This window comes from Conger conger, chromosome 3 (genome assembly GCF_963514075.1).
Source record: "Conger conger chromosome 3, fConCon1.1, whole genome shotgun sequence".
In the NCBI taxonomy this organism is placed as follows: Eukaryota; Metazoa; Chordata; class Actinopteri; order Anguilliformes; family Congridae; genus Conger; species Conger conger.
The window spans coordinates 35,843,732-35,864,100 of NC_083762.1; the positions used below are offsets into that span (position 1 = coordinate 35,843,732).

At 39.0% G+C, this 20,369-nt stretch overlaps 1 protein-coding gene across 1 annotated transcript; it reads left to right on the plus strand.

Moving 5' to 3' along the window:
- Positions 1-1,118: 1,118 nt before the first annotated feature.
- Positions 1,119-13,316, plus strand: LOC133124933 (PRELI domain-containing protein 2-like). The gene is made up of 7 exons (XM_061236525.1): positions 1,119-1,155; positions 1,690-1,766; positions 5,399-5,456; positions 6,170-6,240; positions 6,504-6,664; positions 9,737-9,842; positions 11,993-13,316. Exons 1-7 carry the CDS (start codon positions 1,122-1,124, stop codon positions 12,047-12,049), a joined length of 564 nt encoding a protein of 187 aa, XP_061092509.1. The 5' UTR covers positions 1,119-1,121; the 3' UTR covers positions 12,050-13,316.
- The last annotated feature ends 7,053 nt before the right edge of the window (positions 13,317-20,369 follow it).

The following is a 20,369-nucleotide window of genomic DNA, read 5'->3' on the forward strand; positions in this document are numbered from 1 at the left end:
GGAATGATTTTTAGTAAATGGTGGAATTCCGAAATTCAATTTGCTACATGTTCCTGTATCCAGGTATGGGGTCGAAAGATAGTTTAAAAATAAACTTGCCAATGCTAGTTACTCAACAGAATCACGTTTCAGCTAAACCAACAGCTTTCACACATACAAACACTAACAGCGATTGGCTACCATGCAAGGCACCAACCAGCTTGCAGGAGTAACTATGGGCTAGGTGTCTTGCTCAGAGCCTCTTCGATACATCCAGAGCGGGATTGAACTGGCAACCCCTCTGACTGCCAGACGACTGCCCCTGTGTAGGCTATGCAAAAATGAGCCAAGAGAAGTTAGAATATGAAACACTCATAGGTGGATAGCTAAAAGTAACACTGATTCCGCCAGCGATCCCAGGGACAAGGGCTGGCAAAAATTGCTAATAGTGTAAATTTGTGACTTATAAACTTATTTAGTGCTTAGGATACCTCGCTAACCCCGTAATCTCACTCCGTAGTACACCCAGGTCAAGTATTCACAGGCAAACAAAAGGCTCATTATCGACTGGTCGTCACTTTCTAGTCGGTGTAGCCAATCAAAATGTTAGGCCCACCCACTGGGTTTGATGGGTGACCTTCACAGATTTCATTATTTCACAGAGCAAACAAGATAGCGACAATGAACTAAATAGTGTAACTAGTGTAATAAAAGTAATTAACTAATTATGGTTTTAACTTATTAATTGTGGTTTAATGAATTCATTGTCATTTTAATTTTTGAGTCCTATTTTTGAGGCAGTCCTAACCCTCCATAGAATACTCTCATTCTTAATCCTTTATGCTGCTTTTTCATTGACTGACACTCAATTATTATTCCACTGATTTTATTTTTGATCTCATTCTTCACATGTTTCCCGACTTCTTGGCCATCGTTAAAGTTCTATCCAGCCACCCCGTTCTATCGAGTTTAATTCCAACTGCATATTTTCCTTACTGATTTTCAATCCTCGTGCTCAATCCAATACTGCCGGCAAAAACTTTTAATTCCTACCGAACTGCTGACAAGCTGTTTTCGTTTACGTGGCTAGTTTACGTCAGTTTTATTTGACGCCATTGCGTATATACGTCAAGATCTGTCGCATGTACAGGCGCTGGATAAAACATAATTCGCCAAGTTGGTAAACGTTAACTTTATTTGTATACAATCGTGTTCGGAAACATAAAACATATGTCACCTTCCTACTGTGTTTCTAGACCAGAAAGAAAATACATACGGCACACGACAAAGCTTGATTCAAGTAGCCCAGGTTCTTATTTTGAAGTTGACAACGGGTAGAATAACACGAAGTTAAGCATATTCGCAAGAACACATTTGTAGCTACATAACATTTGCAGCCAGTAAATATATACTTTCCTGGCGCCTCGTTACCTCGGGAATTCTACATTAATATATGGTATTCATTGCCGTTTCAGTTTTCACCTTCAAATAAAGTATAGCTGTATCCCAGCTGCAGGGGATGTAGCAACCATCATTCTTATTGCTGAAATAACCCGAATTAACCCCACGTTCGTTTGCTCTCTCGTAAGATTACGCGAGATAATACGAGGAGCAAAGTATGTAGCTTGTGGCTATAGTTCAAATGAACAGTTCCAGCCCTAGTTATTGGATTCATTTTCTGCTCTTGTCTTCGTAAATTTTTTCTTTTAGCAATGGTCATCACCATCGAAATACGGAAGATGTACAGATATCCGTTTGAGCGAGTGGTAGACATGCATCTGAACAAGGTAACTTTGTGCAAAGTTTAGTAATTTAGAAGACACCCTTGGGTTAGAATTTAGTTAGTAATTAGTTTAATAACTAGCCTATATAAGCGCTATGTAAATAAAAGTGCTTCTGTTTTGAACTGAATTGCTGGTGGCACATTGAGTTTGCGAGTTGAATGTCGACATGGTAAAATGTCCCTTTTGTCTTTGTATCGTGCACTAACTATGAAAATGTTCTTCACTACGGTAAGATGGCCATAGTAAAGAGTTATTTTTACATTTTTAATCCTTAATGAGGCTCTTTATCCACTACCTGTTCCTTATATGAAAATATTAGTAGTATATTGGTGGAATTAGATACCGATTACTTTTGTGACTCTTGGTTTCTGCTACTTTCAGTGGCAGTTATGTTCAATACCAGTCATGCGAGCGGGTCAGAAGCATAGATCGTAGAAAAAATAGTTTAGAACGCGGTTTGGACGGGTGGAGCTGGAATTTACAATGCGCATGGCGTGCCACAGGCATAGTGCAATTTCATAATTTCTTCACACTTTATCATCTGCTTTGCCAGACGATTTAAGCGACTAAATGAAGTACATTTTTGTGGGGTTGGCTATAATTGTTGAAATCAGGGCATCATGTTGTTTTATGGAGTAGCCTAGAATCGTCAGCCTATCACACATTCTACAGCTGAATTATGTCAACTTAACTGCTCCCATAGGCACTGCAGTTGAAGTAACAAAGGTATATGGTACTAAGTGGTACAGTTTCTTTCTTTTTTGATTACCTGTTATCTCTTAACCAACTTATGCTTGATCAAATATGGACTTAACATAGCCTAATATTTGAAATGTAGCAGACCCCAAACCATATTTCCACAAAATTGCCATTTTTGCCCATCAATCTACACACATTAACCCATAATGACAAAGTGAATGCATGTTTTTAGAAATTTCAGCAAATGTATTAAAAATCTAAAACTGAAATCTCTCATTTACATAAGTATTCAGACCCTTTGCCATTGCACTCCACATTGTGGTCAGCATCCTGTTTGCATTAATTATCCTTGAGATGCGTCTAGAACTTCATTGGAGTCCACCTTTGGCAAATTGAATTGATTGAACATACTGAAGTTTGGGACAACCAGGTCGGTGGTTCAGTCAATTTCAAATTGGAAATCAATCCATTTCAAATTAAATCTACAATAGGTAAGTGACTTTGACTGCGGAATGATTGTGCCAGACAGGGTGGTTTGAGTGTCTCAGAGTTTTCAGAGAAAATCAAAAACATCCAGTGAGCAGCAGTTCTGCATGCAAAACGTGCAGTTTTTCTTTGTTGTTTTTTTTTCTTTTGAATGTGCTGTTAATGAGAGACCTCCAAGGAGAAGGACCAGACTGGTCGAAGCTTAATGGTCCCATTCGTTCGTCTTTTTCAAACCCTGGTCTCATTACATGAAATTATTGAATTGCATTTATATTCCAACATAGTATTGTCAATTGATGAATATCCCGATAATATAAATTAAAATTCTCATGTTTGCGTTAATTGTGTGTGTGCTTGCTCTTGCTTTCTGTCAGCATTATTCTTACTTCCTCCTTCCTCTCTTGCTCAGTCTCAGGCAATTCACTTGAGGATGCTGAAGATATTTGATAAGAAACATGTTTCCACTTACCCAGAGTAATATCTGTCCATCCACAGTTTCACTGAGATTTGTTGGATTTACTAGATATCCACTGCAGCTCATCCAAATACAGTGGACCTCAACAGACCCATATTTTTGTGGTGCTCAATTGCTCAAAAGCTACATTTGAAAAACCCAACAGCAACATCTCTTTCCAAATATAATGCCACGGTTATTCAAGGATATCCATAGAACTACCTCTACCAAAGCATGCCAACTCTGCACATGCGAGCAAAGGCTTGTGCAGATGGACTAGTATGAAACTTGAGTGGTTGTAACCATTCCATCGATGGAATGCGACCATTTGTTGTTTCAATATAGCAACTTGTTGGCAACTTTATCACAACATTATTATGACACAACAGCTTCAATATTAATGGTTGAGATATTCACGGGTATAATTTAGCATAGAACAAATTGTGATACTTGCTAAGGCTTGTTAACTGCAGACTTTATGTTCTACATGAATTGAATTGCTGTTGTTCATTAAGCCAAGCTGTAGCTCCTATTTGGCTGTTTCCTCTCAGCTCTAGGTCCATGTTGAAGGAAACATTTTCACACATCCTTAAGATTTTTCTTCTGTTCAGCTGTTTAAAAGATACTTTGAAACATTATTTTGAAACATTGAGTCCACCTATTAGCTTAATTTTTGATTATGTGTTAGAATGAATCCATTCTAAATCACTCTCAATCTTTCTGTGGTCAGGGTTGAAAACGGGGTTACTGGCAGTGAGAGTATCAGGCCCCTTCAGTCCTCACTGTCTTTTCTGAAAGTCCAAGTGGCACTCATTCTGCTGCACTTTGGAGAAATGTCTGAATAAATGGGAGAATTTGACAAGAGTTTAAAATTATCAGGTATTTTTGCTTAATAAAATGATGCATGAATCATTTTTAATCATCAATGATTATTTCCATGTAGATCCAAGGGTTTTTTTTACAGAACACAGGTCTAAAGGTGGTAGCAGTTGAACACTGGTGGTACAGTAATAGTTGAACGCTGTTAGTTCAGAACAGTGACTGATCGCCTACATTTGACTATCTGCTCAGACTGGGGAATAGCATCTAGAGAGACTGTGCCAGTAATGGGAAATGTGTGTGAGAGGGTATTTGAGAGCTGTATTGCTTCCCGCCCCAACCACCCTGGCAGTGTAAATGAAACGATGTGAAACACAGCTCAAATTTTTAGCTTTATATTTTAACTCATGGTTACCTCTATTTCACCAAATTTTAAGGTCTGAATTGGCAGAAACTGATTAACATATTGAGATTGAGAGCCTGAAAAAGTATACCTACACAAGTTGGTCAGTAACTGGAGGACTGGAGTTGAAGTGCTTTAGGTCATATTTGGAGCACTCTTTTGGACAGCAAACTAGAACTGAAAGCTTATGAATAAACATTTGTGTGGTTGCTTTTTTTAATAGATTAATCTAACTGTTTTTATTTGAAATTAGAATTTTTGCATAAGAAAACTGCAGTGGAAATGCCTGAAATATGAAGAAAAAAAAACACGGCAAAGGAAATGTTGGTGTATCGATAGAGAAGATTTTTTGAATAAATAATGATGTCCCGGGAACCTAAGTCACATGCTTCTGCTCCAGAAATCCCAATAATGGTCAGCTGACCCTGAGACCCTCCCCCAGGCCTCTGGCTGGGCCTAGCTGGCAGTCTTTTGATCACATAATCTTGTTGCACCCTCTACAGAACATTCACAAACAGTAGTTGATAGAAACTCTGGCTGCATCTGAAATTGCATACTATCTTACTATTTAGGGTGTCAAAATGGTATTAGTATGTCTGAACCAGGTATAAAACACTGGACACTATGCTGGTATAAGTATCCCACAGTGCACTGCGCTAGGTCACGAGTCAAGCAAACAGGAGGGCTGTGCTCAAACCAAAGCGGTGAAAGAGTTGAATCATTTAAAGACAAGTATTACCTTCTTTTTTTTAAATGCCGATGTTTCTTCTGCAGTATCCCACACCACTTGAAGAGCACGTCAGAGATGTCGAAACAGTAGAAGAAAAGAAAGGTATGCATTAACCACTTGTGGCCTAATTCCTGAAGTAAAATACTCTTGACAAAGTGATGTTACAGTATGGCTGTCAAAGTGCATTAGAATGGCACCTTGTCACCCTTAACTGGTTGTTTTTTTTCTGTATTTGTTTCGATAAGACAGGCAGTAGAGGGTTATGTACAGTATGTGTCATGCACACTTTTAGGTCATGTTGCCATTCTGTTCAGTCAAGTAGTTTTTATTTATTTTTTAAGACTGCATACAGGACACACAGGGCTTGGTCTTATTTAGGACATATAGTGTAATATAATCCCAGCTAACTGAAAATGTTCTCACAATGTAGCTGCCATGTAGTGGCAATGTTATAACATTGACAAAACATTCCAGTAACAAAGGATGTTTAGTGACATTGGCTTGTAACTCAAAGGTTGTGGGTTCATTTCTCAGCTGGGGAGCTGCTCGTATGCCCATGAGTACGGTACCTGATATCAGCAAAAGATCCAGTAGAGTAAATCTGCTCTGTGTAATTTACTCTTGATAAGAATGCCAACTAAATGCCAAAATGTCCTGGTGTAATCTAGTAAGGATTAAAGAGAGGCCAGGACAAATCCAAACTTGGTTCATTATTAAATAAAGACAGGAGTGGGATTGTCCCGATGTTTGAAAGCTCCCACTATGGATTAGTTGGCACAATTGACTTACAGTAAACCTGGTTGAAATTTTTTTAGACAGCTCTGGAATTATTTATAGACGACGGATTGCAACCTGCAATAATGTGCTTCCCAACATCTTACGAAGGGTGAGTTGGTTCTGCATACAAACATCTACATCACACACTTTCAAATATACCCTTCTATCACAAATATTAGTGTTGCAACATAGCAATTGCTGATGTATAAAAAGGTACAATGACGATATAATAACTGCTTTCCACGGTAAATAGTTAGATGCATTTTGACATTCATTTAACAACATGACTGCATGTAGAAGTGGGTTAGTTTTGATAGTTCAGATTCATATGCACATGTGCTGTGCTTTGACTGCAGTGTTGATTACTTGCAGATGCGCCTAATGAATGTGGATAATGTTCACATGGAGGAGGAGTCCTGGCTGGACGGGAAACGGAAGACCATGAACATTCAGAGCCGCTGTCTGACTTGGAGCCAATATGCAACCTTACAGGAAGTGTCCATTTTCAGAGAAAGTACAGCCAACCCCAACTGGTGTGTGCCCTTCCAGCTTTTCTCTCTCTGACTCAATAGATGATTAATATGATTTTAATGTTGTATCAGCTCAGGAAGCTGAAAGTAATTGGACATAATGAAATGGTGCCATTCAGTGCTGTTTCTGGTGGAAGAGCTAGCATTTTAATGAAGAAATGATGTTGTGCCTGTGTAGTATTGTAAGGAGAAATGAATAGATAAAGCTCCCAATTGAGATGGGCTGCCTCAGAGTTTAACTGTGGTATTTTGAAATTAATAGGCTGGTTAATGCGGTCTTATTTGCTGCTCCCACAGTGGACAGATACACACACAATGAGATTGTTATAGCACTATTAAACAACAGTTCTGTGGTTATATTCATTTACGTCATTACTTTTTAGTAAATACCCCGCTAGTATCTTGATGAGTATTATCCCTGCTTCTAATTACAGTCTGAGTTGGTATGGTAAGATCTCCCTCTGGCCCCACCTCCCAATTTAATCCTTTCATCCCTCCCTGAAAATATCTTCCCCTGCATGGTAAATACCTATCCTCCCATGTTGCAGAATGTCTTTCCCCTCAGAAGGGTTTTCTTCCAGGATGCAATGCCCCTATTCACAGAGCATGAAAGTGTCATCCATTTGCCTTCTCAGTCACTAGATCTCAACCTAATTCAGCATTCATAGGAGATTCTGGAACAACTGATGCCACAATTTCCACCAACAAGGAATGCGTTGGTTAACTTTCTTGTGGAATAATAGTTCCATATATCCACATACCTCCTGCAGAATTCCAGATGCTGGTAGATTCTATGCCAAGTAGATCCAAGTTGTTGTCAGGTGGTGACCCAACACCCTATTAAATATCCTCATTCACATAGTTTTTTCTTTTTTTTAAACCACCTTTTAAGTGTAACTAGTTTGTGTGAAATTTATCCATAGCTGTGAAGTAACTCTTTCTCTTGTTATTATGGTGGCAGATTTAGTTTGACATGCATGGACATTATATTCAAATCATAATTTGTAGATGTGATACACGTGTATGTTTTAGTGTGAAACAGATTAATGGTGGTTTGAAGTAATGGATATCACAGTGTAGACTGACAAGTAGACTAAAGGCCCTGACAAGCCAAGCCAAGCCAAGCCAAGCCACGCCAAGCCGACCATCAGCCATAGTTGGGCCACGGGTCATTGAGCATGGGTCGCCTAACGACGTTGGCGCCAGGCTGCAGGCCTATGTGTAGACTACTGGCCTATTGTAATACTTTTTTCATGTGTTACAGATAATCATTGACTGAGTGGGCTGGTGTGCATTCAAATCCACATGAGTTTAAGCTTACGGCTTGTGACTGCTGCTCTGTTTGAAGCAAAACATTTTAACCCTAGAATGCACGATATTTAATACAGATATCAGATAACATCAAAAATGAATACGGGTTCTTTATGACCCATGTTGTCAAATTTGGGGCCCTACAAATATGACTATTTTTCAAAACCTAAGGAAGAAATTAATACAAGTCCATTTGGACCCATGTTGTGCGTTCTAGGGGTAGACAAAAGCACTTTTTATTATAAAAGTTCCAAGTTATAAATTAAAATAATGGTATTTAATCATAAAAATCTAATAAATTGAGGATGTCCTAGCATCCTGAATGATTCTTTTTTTTTTGAAGATACAGCAAAAAGAAACTCTCCTGGGTCCATTTGGACCCATTTTGTGCATCCTAGGGTTAAAATTCCCCCGTCAAATTCAGTCATGTTTGGGACAAAGACAGCACTGCGTATAATTATTATCTAGCTAGGCGAAATGCTAGCTATTGCTAATGATGCTATCATAAAGAAATTTACTGTAGGTCTACATCAACTGGTAGCCTACTATCTATCGACTTTTCTGAACAAATGGCAGTCGGCCTCCTAACTACTTCGCAATGAATAAACACAAGGTGACCAACTTTAAAAAGAAATATGTCAAAAAGTGTGTAGTTGTTTATAATGTAAGTACAGATGTAACCAGATGTCCGCATTGCTTCCCATTTCAAGCGTTTCGGAAATATGTTCAGATTGTCATTTTGGCCATGGCGTCAGACCTTGATGGCAGGTTTCAGTCCGATGCAGTTGCACAGTGAGGACTGGGGTTCGGGTCCAGGTCCTGCCAAAAGCCGAGTTTGGCCAGCTGAAGTGGGAGCGGCATAATTGACTCGCCGCTCTGAGGGCAGGGGGAGGGACTCGGCTGGGTTACTAGCTGTGCCCTGATCGCCTCGGAATCACGGGCTGGAACGATGCGGCTTGGAGAAGGCGTGTCATTCTACGGATCACTCCATCTCTCTGGGCCGCCACGAGATGAGGACGTAGACGGTGTATCCTGAGTAGTTAGCCTGGGTAATTGGTACAATTGGCAACCAAATTGCGAGAAAATGGGTGTAGAAATCTGAAAAAAAAGGTAATTTCTTGAATAAGACGTGCTACTGGAGTGTCATATGCATTATTCCTTCAAAAACAGGAAAAAGCTTTGTTAATCTGTGTTTATCTTCTCACAATCCTTGGTCTTCCCGTTTTCTTTTTTGAATTGTGAATACAGACAATCGGCACCTGGTATGGAGAGGCCTTCATTGCCGCTAGTTCTTTGATGTCACTGTGTGTCTGGGCCATAAAGTGTTCGGAAAGGCTGAGTACTCATGCCTTTTGCCACTTTACTCAGCTTTTAGTAGGTCACTAATGTCAGAGTCAATTTGTTCTGTAAATGAAGGGGAAGTTAAAGAACGTCAATACAATGCACCAGTGAGTCTAAGCAAGATCATTGTGACTCAGGTTTCAGCAGAACCTGGAAAAGCTGAATACGTCTCCCCAGGAAAGATGAGGAGGGGGGCCCTATCTCAAGTAAAATTATTGCTTGTCTCACATGCAACAGGAGGAGAAGACTCCAGCACCCTTCATGTTTTATTTAACGTTATACTTAGAGGCTTCCATTTCAGTGCATGTGATCTGCTTTCTCAACGTTCCCCACCCCACAGGAAATGCTTCCTCTGTCGTTTAGTATAGCAGAAACTAAGACTGTATTCCCTTTGTTTTAGTGTGTGCTCGTGTATTTCTGCAGGACAGAGTTCTGGCAGACTGGCAGCATCAGTGTGACCGGGGTGGGAAGACTCAACCGACTGTTCGAGCTTTTTGCCCAGTCCTTCTTCAGTAGGGGATTGAACAAGGTAAATTAATAAATTAATCAATCAATAAAAATGATCATAGTGTGTACTCTTGGAGAGATGTATATCGAGTGATGTTGGTTTTCCTTTAAAATATTGCATCTCAGAAAATCTGTTTAGTCTGGTGCTGCTTACTACAGAAGTGCCGCTTAGGTGAACTCGGAACACTTTGAAATTTGATGTTTGCATAGTTTTATAACTATTTAACTTACACCATCTAACCTTCAAACCATATAGCATTCACCTAACCTTGCACCATCTAATAAACTGCATGTGATTAAATTATTAAAATATCATTACATTCTTGTGGGTTTCCAAAAAGGCCATTTGGAGACTCCAAAATGACACTTAGTAACCAAATGATCTCATGGAGGTGTAAAATGCTATTGTATACTACATGCGAGAAGAAGTATGCTCTCATCTAGTTTACTAATCTATTGATTGAGGTCAACTGATTGAAGTTATCGGTACACCTATGATACACATATCTAGTACTGGGTACTCCCTTTCCCTCCAGTACAATGGCATAGGTTCATCAAGGTGCTGGAAACATTCTTTGGTGCTGGAGATTCTGGTCCATATTAGTATCACGCTGGTGCTGCAGATTTGTCGGCTGCACATTCATGATGCGAATCTCCCGTTCCACCACATCCCAAAGTTGCTCTATTGAATTGAGATGTACTGACTGTGGAGTACTCTGTGTTTGTGGAACCAACTCCCCTGACTGCTCTCATTAACAAGGCGTTTTTCCCCATAGAACTTCCACTTTTTGCCGCATTGATACTCAAACCACCCTGTCTGGCACCAACAATAATTCCATGGACAAAGTCACTTAATTACATTTCTTCCACTTTCTGATGTTGGTCTGAACAACTGAACCTCTTGACCATGTCTGCATGCTTGTATGCTTCTATATATTGGTTGATTAGATATTTGCATTAACAAGCTGGTGTACAGGTCTACTGAAAACTGGTCACATGTACGCTATATACATTTATACACTCACCGATATCTGGTAAAACCAAATGAACATAAAAAGGTTAGATAGCAAGAGGCCATTTGGCCCAACTTGGCTTGTCATTAAAAAAAATTATTTGAATAAGTGAACTAAATAAAACCATCAAACAAACTAAAATAATAAAACAATCAATAAATATAGTACATCAATAAAAACAATGAAACCCAGTAAAAGACTATAAAATCATGAAATCAGTTAGAACACTAAAACAAACAACTAAAAGCCAAAATATCAAAAAATATCTTGATATAAAAGTTAAATGGAGAACCTAAAACTAAATAAAATCCAGTGCCATGTCCAGCCTGGTCTTGCCATCATCCATTTATGCCCCCCTAGTCCTGTTAACAGAACTCAACCTAAAGAATCTCCTGTGGTTCAGTTTGTTGAACACTTTTATGAATTCAAACGCCCATCAGTCACCCATCAGTCTTCTTTTACTGAGCTTGAAGAGATTAAGCATCTTTAGTCTTTCTCATAACTATTATCTTTTATACCAGGAATCAGTTTGGTTGCCCTTCTTTGAACCTTTTTCTAGTGGTACGGTCCCCAGAACTGCACACAATACTCTTAAGTGTAGTCTGAGAAATGCATTGTATTCCAGTGAATATTAAATATTTAATACAAATATTAAATTGATGTTCTTTTCAATATTATCGAGGATGTTGGTAAACCATGCAAGTTTAGGAACACCTGAGATGGGCCTTTATAAGCACAAGGAATTTAACCTCATATCCTGTGTAATGTAAAATAAAAAAGAAGAAGCAGCAAGTGCACTATTTTTAGTTTGTATGTAAATAAATGTTCCTTTAAATGGCATCTTTTCACATGTTTTAAAAAGAAATGATGGAAAGAACATTGATGAGGAATGAGAGATGTAGAGGCATGGCGGTTTGGGAAAGGCAGGATATGCTAATTGATATTGAGAAAAGGTTGCAGACACCATTTGAACATTAATGAGTTTCCTCAATCTAATGAGGGTCCTTTATCTTGTGTAGAAGTATTACTGAACTGTACTTGTTACTTGTATCAATGTAATGGAAACCATGCAAATTTGATTGTTACTGAGATGGAAGCTGGTTTTTATTGTATAGCAATTTGTAAAACTAATTGAAACTGTGCTTATCTTCTGCTACAGAGTGTACATTTAATGGAAGTTATCCTAGAGCAGCGATATGGACACCCCTGTTCTTAAAGAAAGACCCATTCTGGCGGCTTTGAAGATGAACACCAAAGACAGAGGCCAAAGAAAGCAAAAAAGAGCTATTATTTTTTTATGATTTTCAGAATGTCCATGGTTTGGCTGTGGTGCAATGCCTTTCTGGATGTAATTGTATAGTTAAGGTCTAAAAGATTTATTACAATTTTGATATTTTAGAGATCCAACAATAGACTGAGGCTTTTGATTAGCTGTTCTTGCTTTGACAAAAATAAATATGAATCCTCATTTTACCTAAGTTCAGTTAAACTTTAAGTTAAACTTTAAATTCCCTTTAGAAAGTAAAATATCCCATGCTGTTCTCTGCCCAAAATGAAAGGCATGTTTATTTTTACAATAAAATGTAAGGCAGCTGGTTTGTACTAGATTATTTTAATTTATTTTGCTGAGCACTAAGTGATGAGTTATGTTACAGAAATAAACATACAGAGCTAATTTATGCTAGTTATGATAATACTAGTATTTATTTTGGACAATCCCATTTTTGTCAGGGAAATTATTTGGGCTGATCTTTAGCTTTGGGATTGTTTTCTGTAAAACATTTTTCCAACATCCTCCACCTCACTATACATGGATCATTTCCGATCCTCATTCAGATCAGAGAAGAAATATCTTGTATCATTTTCTGTGAATTAATCATTTAATCCATGTAATGGATGAACTGTCCAAGAGTGTAGGAACATGTTTAAAATGTAATTGTGTAGATAAAAAATAAAAAAATTTGCTCAGGTGTAGAGCGCTCATTATGGTCACCCTGGTAACCATAATTAACTCTTTATCAATTCAGTCAGAGTTGGTATTTGTTGCCATTGTATTAAATTAAATATAATGGATGCTTTATAGAATTGCAGTGAATTCTATTGCTGAAAGAATAGTGTGGCTGGGGAATGAAGGCCTTGGCCATTGGAACAGTGTTATCCTGTTTGTACTATTTTCCCAGTGCCTTTAATGAACTTTGACTGAAATTAAATCTTTGAATTGCTGTGGATTTGTACAGCTGGAAAAATTGGGACCATTCAAGTAGAATCTTGGTGCCTACTCCATTTGCTCTGTGAATTGCTCCTGTGGGAAATTTTGGGTTGTCCTGGTATTGCATATCAGCACTGTCCCTGTACAGATCTTACAACTTTGCTGTTTAAATTTCATAATTTCTGTAAACAAGCATTTTCTGTGTATAAGACAGTTCAGTCATCTGTATACACTTGTAATCAACATTTTTATTAAATTCTGCATTTGTTTCTTACATACTTGTTTGTGACACTCCATGCATCTCAAAGCAAGGGTGAGTGGGTAGTCCTAAGGGGTGCTTTTAGCAGAGATTTTAAATTGAGGCAAAATAGGACTGAGACTGAGGCAGTATAGGACTGAGACTGAGGCGGTATAGGACTGAGACTGAGGCAGTGTAGGACTGAGACTGAGGTAGTATAGGACTGAGACTGAGGTAGTATAGGACTGAGACTGAGGTAGTATAGGACTGAGGCTGAGGTAGTATAGGACTAACCCCATTTTACACCGCATCCAGCACCCGGAAGTAGCTAAAATAATGTAATTAGAATGGTAAATAACATAAAAAATGATATGGTGAACACAGTGTGTCACTGGTTAAAAGCAAGTCGATAAAAAGAAGTCTTTAAAAGTGATTTAAAAGATGACACTGATTTTGCCAGTCTAATGTCTTCAGGTAGGCCATTCGATAGCCAAGGGCCCTGATGGAAAAGGCCCAGTCACCCTTTGCCGCAAATCTAGACCTTGGAATGGAATGTTCTCCTTGAGGATCTGAGGCTGTGTTGCGGCTCATAAGGAGTTAAAAGGTCAGCGATGTAACCTGGGGCCCAAGCCCTGTTAGTAAAATAACTATCCTATTCTAAAGCTCACTGGCAGCCAGTGTAAAGAGGCTAAAACTGGGGTGATGGGGTCATATGTTTTCATTCTTGTAAGAAGACATGCAGTTGTGATAATGTGTTCTGGCTAAGGGAAGTATGTAATGAGTTACAATAATCTAATCTACAGGCGATAAAAGCATGAACAACCTTCCAAGTCATTTGATGACACAAAAGATCTGATCTTTGCTAGAGTTTTTAAGTGATAAATGCAGGATTTTATTTTTTTTGTGGCATCAAAGTTTATTGCTGAATCAAACATGACACCAACATTTCTAGCGGTAGGCTTCACACTTTAGATTGCCAAGAGAAAAGGATTGGGCCTACAATTGATCCCTGAGGGACTCCATAGTGGATATATTCATGGGAGGATAGTGAGCTACCTAAAGACACTGAGAACTGTCTACTTGAAAGGTAGGATCTGAACAAATCAAGTGCTGTGTTAGATATCCCTACCCAGTTTTCTAGTTGGGATATCTAACACAGGTTATGAGGACATTGTGACCTATGGTATCAAATAGGTCCAAGAGGACTAGAACAAAGCAGTCACCAGCATCTGCTGCTAAAAGCATATAATTCATTACTTTAAGCAGAGCCGTCTCAGTGCTATGTGTGGAACAGAAACCTGATTGGAATGATTCAAAAAGCCCGTTCCATGACAGATAAGTTATCAGTTGTTGAAAGACAGCTTTTTCTAGAACTTTGGATAGAAAGGAGAGCTTAGATATAGGCCTGTAATTGGAAGGGGTAGAGTGAACCAGGTTGGGCTTTATGTGGCTGGCAGGGACTACATCTAGCAGGGACTACATCTAGAGGGCATGAGGCAGTAATTAGGTCTACTTTGGTTTTTATAGTCTACACAAATCCACATTGGACTGAAATAGAGTCTAGCAGGGACTACATCTAGAGGGCATGAGGCAGTAATTAGGTCTACTTTGGTTTTTATAGTCTACACAAATCCACATTGGACTGAAATAAAAAATTTTTTAAAGAACAGAGTCATTGTAAAATGTAAATGTAAATCCAAAGCACTGTACAATTGATGCTTCTCATTCACCCATTCATACACACACTCACACACCAACGGCAATTGGCTGCCATGCAAGGCGCCGACCAGCTTGTCAGGAGCATTTGGGGGTTAGGTGTCTTGCTCAGGGACACTTCGGCACAGCCCGGGCGGGGGATCGACCCGGCAACCCTCCGACTGCCAGACAACTGTTCTTACTGCCTGAGCCATGTCGCCCCCATGTAGTGCTTCCTACATGCTGGATACGTGCTGCATGTGCTGCTGGGAGTGACAATGGCTCAGGCGGTAAGAGCAGTCGTCTGGCAGTTGGAGGGTTGCTGGTTTGAATCCCACCCTGGGTGTGTCGAAGTGTTCTTGAGCAAGACACCTAACCCCCAAATTCTCCTGACGAGCTGGTTGGTACCTTGCATGGCAGCCAATCGCCGTTGGTGTGTGAGTGTGAGTGTGTGTATGAATGGGTGAATGAGAAGCATCAATTGTACAGCGCTTTGGATAAAGGCGCTATATAAATGCCAACTATTTGCACTTGTGTGGACTAAAATGGTGGATCTGAGGCAGTGCAGGACTGAGACTGAAGTAGCGACTTGGAGGTTATAATGTGGTCAGCCAGCTCCAGTATGCATCCTGTGGCAGAATTTCCTCTAGAAAAATCAATTTGGAATTCAAAGCTCTTAAATGGTACTGGACGACACTAGTCTATTTTGCCTGAGATGGAATTTATCATTGAGCAAATCAAAATATACTGTATTTGCATCATGCATTTCACTAACTATTGTTACAACACACTTCACAGAAATCTGACCTAAAGCCCTACAAGGGCAAGCCTGGGAGCACCAGTGGCTTGGAAAACTCCCAGGTCACAGTTAGGAAACAAACTGTGAGAGGAACCAGACTCATCGAGGAGCCCATCCTCTTCTGTCCAACTCTGGATTAATCTATTTCAGGTTTTTCCCCCATTGCAAAACCATCCGTAATGGCCTATTTCTGTTGCTTTGCCTCTGTAGTGCAGCACATTGGATTTGAAATGAAACTATGAATGTGAGGGTAAAGTACAGTCTGTCAGCTTTAAATTGAGGGTTATGGTGCCAGGATGGGAATGCAGTCCCTTCGTATTTGGACAGTGGTAAAATTTCTGTTCTTTTGGCTGTGTACCCCAGCATATTGGATTTGAAATAAAACAATGAATATAAGGTTAAAGCGATTGACTGTCAACTTTAATTTGAGGGTATTCACAGCCATATTAGGTCATCCGTGTAGGAATGACATCCCTTTTTATAGTACATAGTCCCTCCATTTCAGGAGAACAAAAGTTAGGAACATCAAGAAAAAAGAGAGCTCTGGTGATCTCAGTAATCACAAAGGTCATGGTAGGCTGGAAGACATCTAGAATTGCTGGATGAAGAACTCTCCATAATGACGCACAAAACACTATTCAGGGGGCAGTTGCAGATGTGTCAGTGACCACTGTTCACAGAGGACTTCACAAACAGAACTACAGAGGCTATGCTGCTTCTTCCTGAACAAAATTGATAAAATCTTCAACAAATTTGACAAAGAGCATGTCTGGTGCAACCCAGGAAGAAGATCACTTCTTCTTTTTTTTTATGCAGCAAACCGTTTGTCCTTGACATGCCAATCAATTGTTATGGGTGTGGCTATTTTTATTAAAATTGTGGTAAATTCAGTTTTTTTGTCCAATCATCACAAAACCTGGTGAGTGCCTTGAAGTCTTACTGTTACTTACTACCACATAACATTTGAGATCAGATAACATTTAGGGGGCGCTATAGCAAATGTGCAGGTTTGAAAGAGTGTATCTTTGGCTATGGTTAAGGGAAAATACTATAACTTACATCAGTAGATTTTATTCCTTCCCATGAATAAATTAGCCTCAATAACAACATCAGTAACCATTTTGACTGCTAATTCAGATGTGGCATTGGAAAGCCATTACAGTTGAAGTACATCAGTCTTCATAATTGTAATGGAATATGAAAAAGTCCTGAATAATTGTTTGTATATTGTCTATGTCCTTCTGTGTTTTGCTGTGTGTAATATACAATGTGTTATTGTTATATTTTAAGCCATTTTGGCCAGGACTCCCTTGTAAAAGAGATGTAAATCTCCATGGGAATACCCATTCACAAAATTAGCAAATATCTTTGCATGGTCATGAGGGCTGCCAGGTAGCTATATTGCTAAAATCACTAGATGCACCCTGTTCTAATGCCCTATCATGACTGTTGCAGGCACCCCCACAGGAGAGATTATACATCTGCAGTTTGCAGTCTCACATGTTTTTAAAGACAGTTTTACAATGGATGCCTGCACTATAATTGACAGATAACATGGAAGATTTAAGGTAGACCTGAGTTACATGGTACAAAGGAAACATTATGGGAAACTTTTATAAACTGAGACATGAATATTATACCTTTTTATTGCTATAAATGAACTATACTGAACCAGTAATGTTGGAATCCATAGACTGCTTTCACTGCCACATAAATAAATGTAGTTGAACATGAACATGCATGTATGTGCTTGCAAGCACACACAAGCACACACACAATATAAATTATAATTAAAGTCAGAGCTTTTGCAACTTCAACTCAAAGCAGATTTGTCTGATGTTCTTCACTTCTTTGACAGACAATAAAAGAAGCATGCTAAATATATGTGGGCAGTAAGATCTGGTCTGCCATTGTCATCATTGCCTCCTCAGTGGTGTCAGATCACTGTACAGACATTGTCGCATCTGGGTCTGTGGGCTATTTTTGTGCCTGTTCATGAATATTAAAATAAATGACTGTATACTCTCAGCTCTAAGCATGCCAGATGCTTTTCATACGGGTTTAAGTGTCCAACTGTGCCAACTGTGTAAGCCTTTACACAAACCTGGTTGACTCATGAATCAGCAGGATAGAGGGTAAAATGTCCTTAATTGGATATTGAGGGTCTTATTCTTAGAAATAACATCTCCTGTTAGAATTCAGATGGTAATAAAAACCGGCATACACAGTGGGTCCCAGAATTGTTTGAAAACCCATGCATTATAACATCTAGGTTCAAAAAAGTGTATTCATTTGAAGAAGCAGTAAATCAATTGCTCCCTCTTGTGGTAACTTCCAAAACGTTATAGTCCATATTAGCCTACATGATTTGCCACTCAGCCAAACAAGATGTAATGTAATATAACATGCAAGCATATGGAATGCACATTCACCAAACATATGAAAATGTGGGCTGTCAGGATCCCAGCTCTCATTCAGGGTCTCCCTGTAGACCAAGGAAATCCTCCCGCAAATACAAAGTCTCAACTTTGCGTCGGCCTGGCATTCTCTGCCTGTGGTACAAGATGCAACAAACATGCAATAATAGAGGAACTCAGGAAGGGGCAAATACATTTTCATGGCACTGTTTCTGTGATAGTGAATTTCTGTTTCAACTAAGTTGCAACACGTCAGGAGACATTTTTAATGTGGGGGAGAGTGTGGTTCTTGGATCAGTAAGGCTGTGGATTATTAGGTAAGAGATGCTCTTCTAATTAAGAATTAGAATGCAGGATTGAGTCATTTCAGCTACTCCAGCATAGCATTCAAATGAACCATTTAATATTAATTTGAGGAATAGCATCATAAACTTACATTGACTCACCGATGAGCACTGTTGCTGCTTTGCAGAGACAGAACACAAATATTAACATGTGCACAAACTAGAGGAGAGTATGTGCATTGAATTCATCTCATTAAATACAGTCACCTCATGGAGACCATCTATTTCAAGGAATTAGGCTGTACTGTTCTAAATTAAGCACTTGTGGTCTTCCAGTAGCAGTGTGAATTTCAAGCAGAAATCTTAATTGTTATTTTCACATCACAAAGGTGGAGTCATTGGGCCTTTGCTGTAAAACATAAAATAATTATATATTTTACAACAAATCAACAGTTTTGACTCATGCGGTAACTTTACAACACTGAATGAAAGTACAAGTAGTAATGCGACCAAAAATGATCATATACCCCTTGGTCTTAAGATATCACTATATCACTAGCGGCCACACATGGTGTGTGAAACAGGTCTATTGTATACTTCAATTCCCATAGTTCCCACGTTTCAGTTTGACAGCCTTCTCACACATTTTCCTTTTTCTGATTGTTGGGGTGGTTTCCTTTTTCGGTCGCATTACTACTTGTACTTTCATTCAGTGTTGTAAAGTTACTGCAAACAAAGATTAATTCCTCCTCCTATTTTGTTTATGCCGCTCAAATTCACCTGTGTCACTTCCGAAAGTATTTATCCAACAGACTGACTTAAAACTGTAATATTTAGAAACTGAATTAAAGAATGCAAATGGTCTCAATGGTCATTGCTAGAGAAATACCAGTGGGAATACGTCTCAAATACGGAAGGGTATTTGTTCATATGAAGAAAAAAAAAAGGAGACTGCCACTTTAAGATTAAACACTGATATCACATTAAAAAACAATGTAAAATAAATGTGTCACACTGTGCTACACATAACTAAACAAGTAATCATTCAGTCTCGTACGTTTTCTGTACTCTAGAGCAGTGGTTCCCAAACTCCCCTCCCTGGTCCTAGAGTGCCCCTGTATATGCTGGTTTTTGTTTCAACCCCAATTGTCATCCCCAATTGTCAACACATTATGCCAGAAATAGCTTTGCAATGGCATGCTTATTGCACCATCTCACACAACAGGGGTGGCCTGTAGCGTAGTGGTTAAGGTAAATGACTGGGACACCAAGTCATTATTAACTAAGGCTAGCATTATTAACTAAGGCTAAAAGTTGTCTTTTATAGCCAATGCGAAGATAACAATATCAAAAATACGACCATGTAAACTTATGAAATGTTACAAGCAATACATACATCTTGTTCGCCGAGTTCCTACATCCTCATCTTCCTCTGACTCACTGCCCAAATCCATGTCAGCCTGGTTAGAATTTGTTTTAGCCATGCAGATGATTCAGCTAAATTTGTATAATCTTCCAAAAGCCCACTTGGGTACCTGTATGTTACAGCATAATGTTATGCTGTTTATACTGAGCCTGCAATCACGCCTCTAAGGTTAGAATTAGGCATGTCAAATTCCATTGGAAAGCATATACTGTGCTCTCCTGGAAGAAAGAGCTCTCAAACCAAACTAGTATGAAATGGCATAAACTCCTTGTGGGGTGTTATCCATGGCCGATGTAAATGCCTACCCCTGCTTCCCATTTCTCTATTGGATTGTTCAAGACAATAAATGACCAGTGAATCTTGAAATATCTACTTGAAAAACCAATGGTAATATTGTATTCCATATTTAGTTGCAGATATTGATAGTAGTACAACGTGGTAAAATAACATATAAATTCCTCTTGTGTA

Excerpts from the sequence above, each read along its gene's own strand:
- LOC133124933 (XM_061236525.1), top strand. The coding sequence starts at position 1,122 with ATGTACAGGCGCTGGATAAAACATAATTCGCCAA. Across the intron at positions 1,156-1,689 it reads GATAAAACATAATTCGCCAA|CAATGGTCATCACCATCGAA; the intron begins GTTGGTAAACGT and ends TTTTTCTTTTAG. Across the intron at positions 1,767-5,398 it reads TAGACATGCATCTGAACAAG|TATCCCACACCACTTGAAGA; the intron begins GTAACTTTGTGC and ends TTTCTTCTGCAG.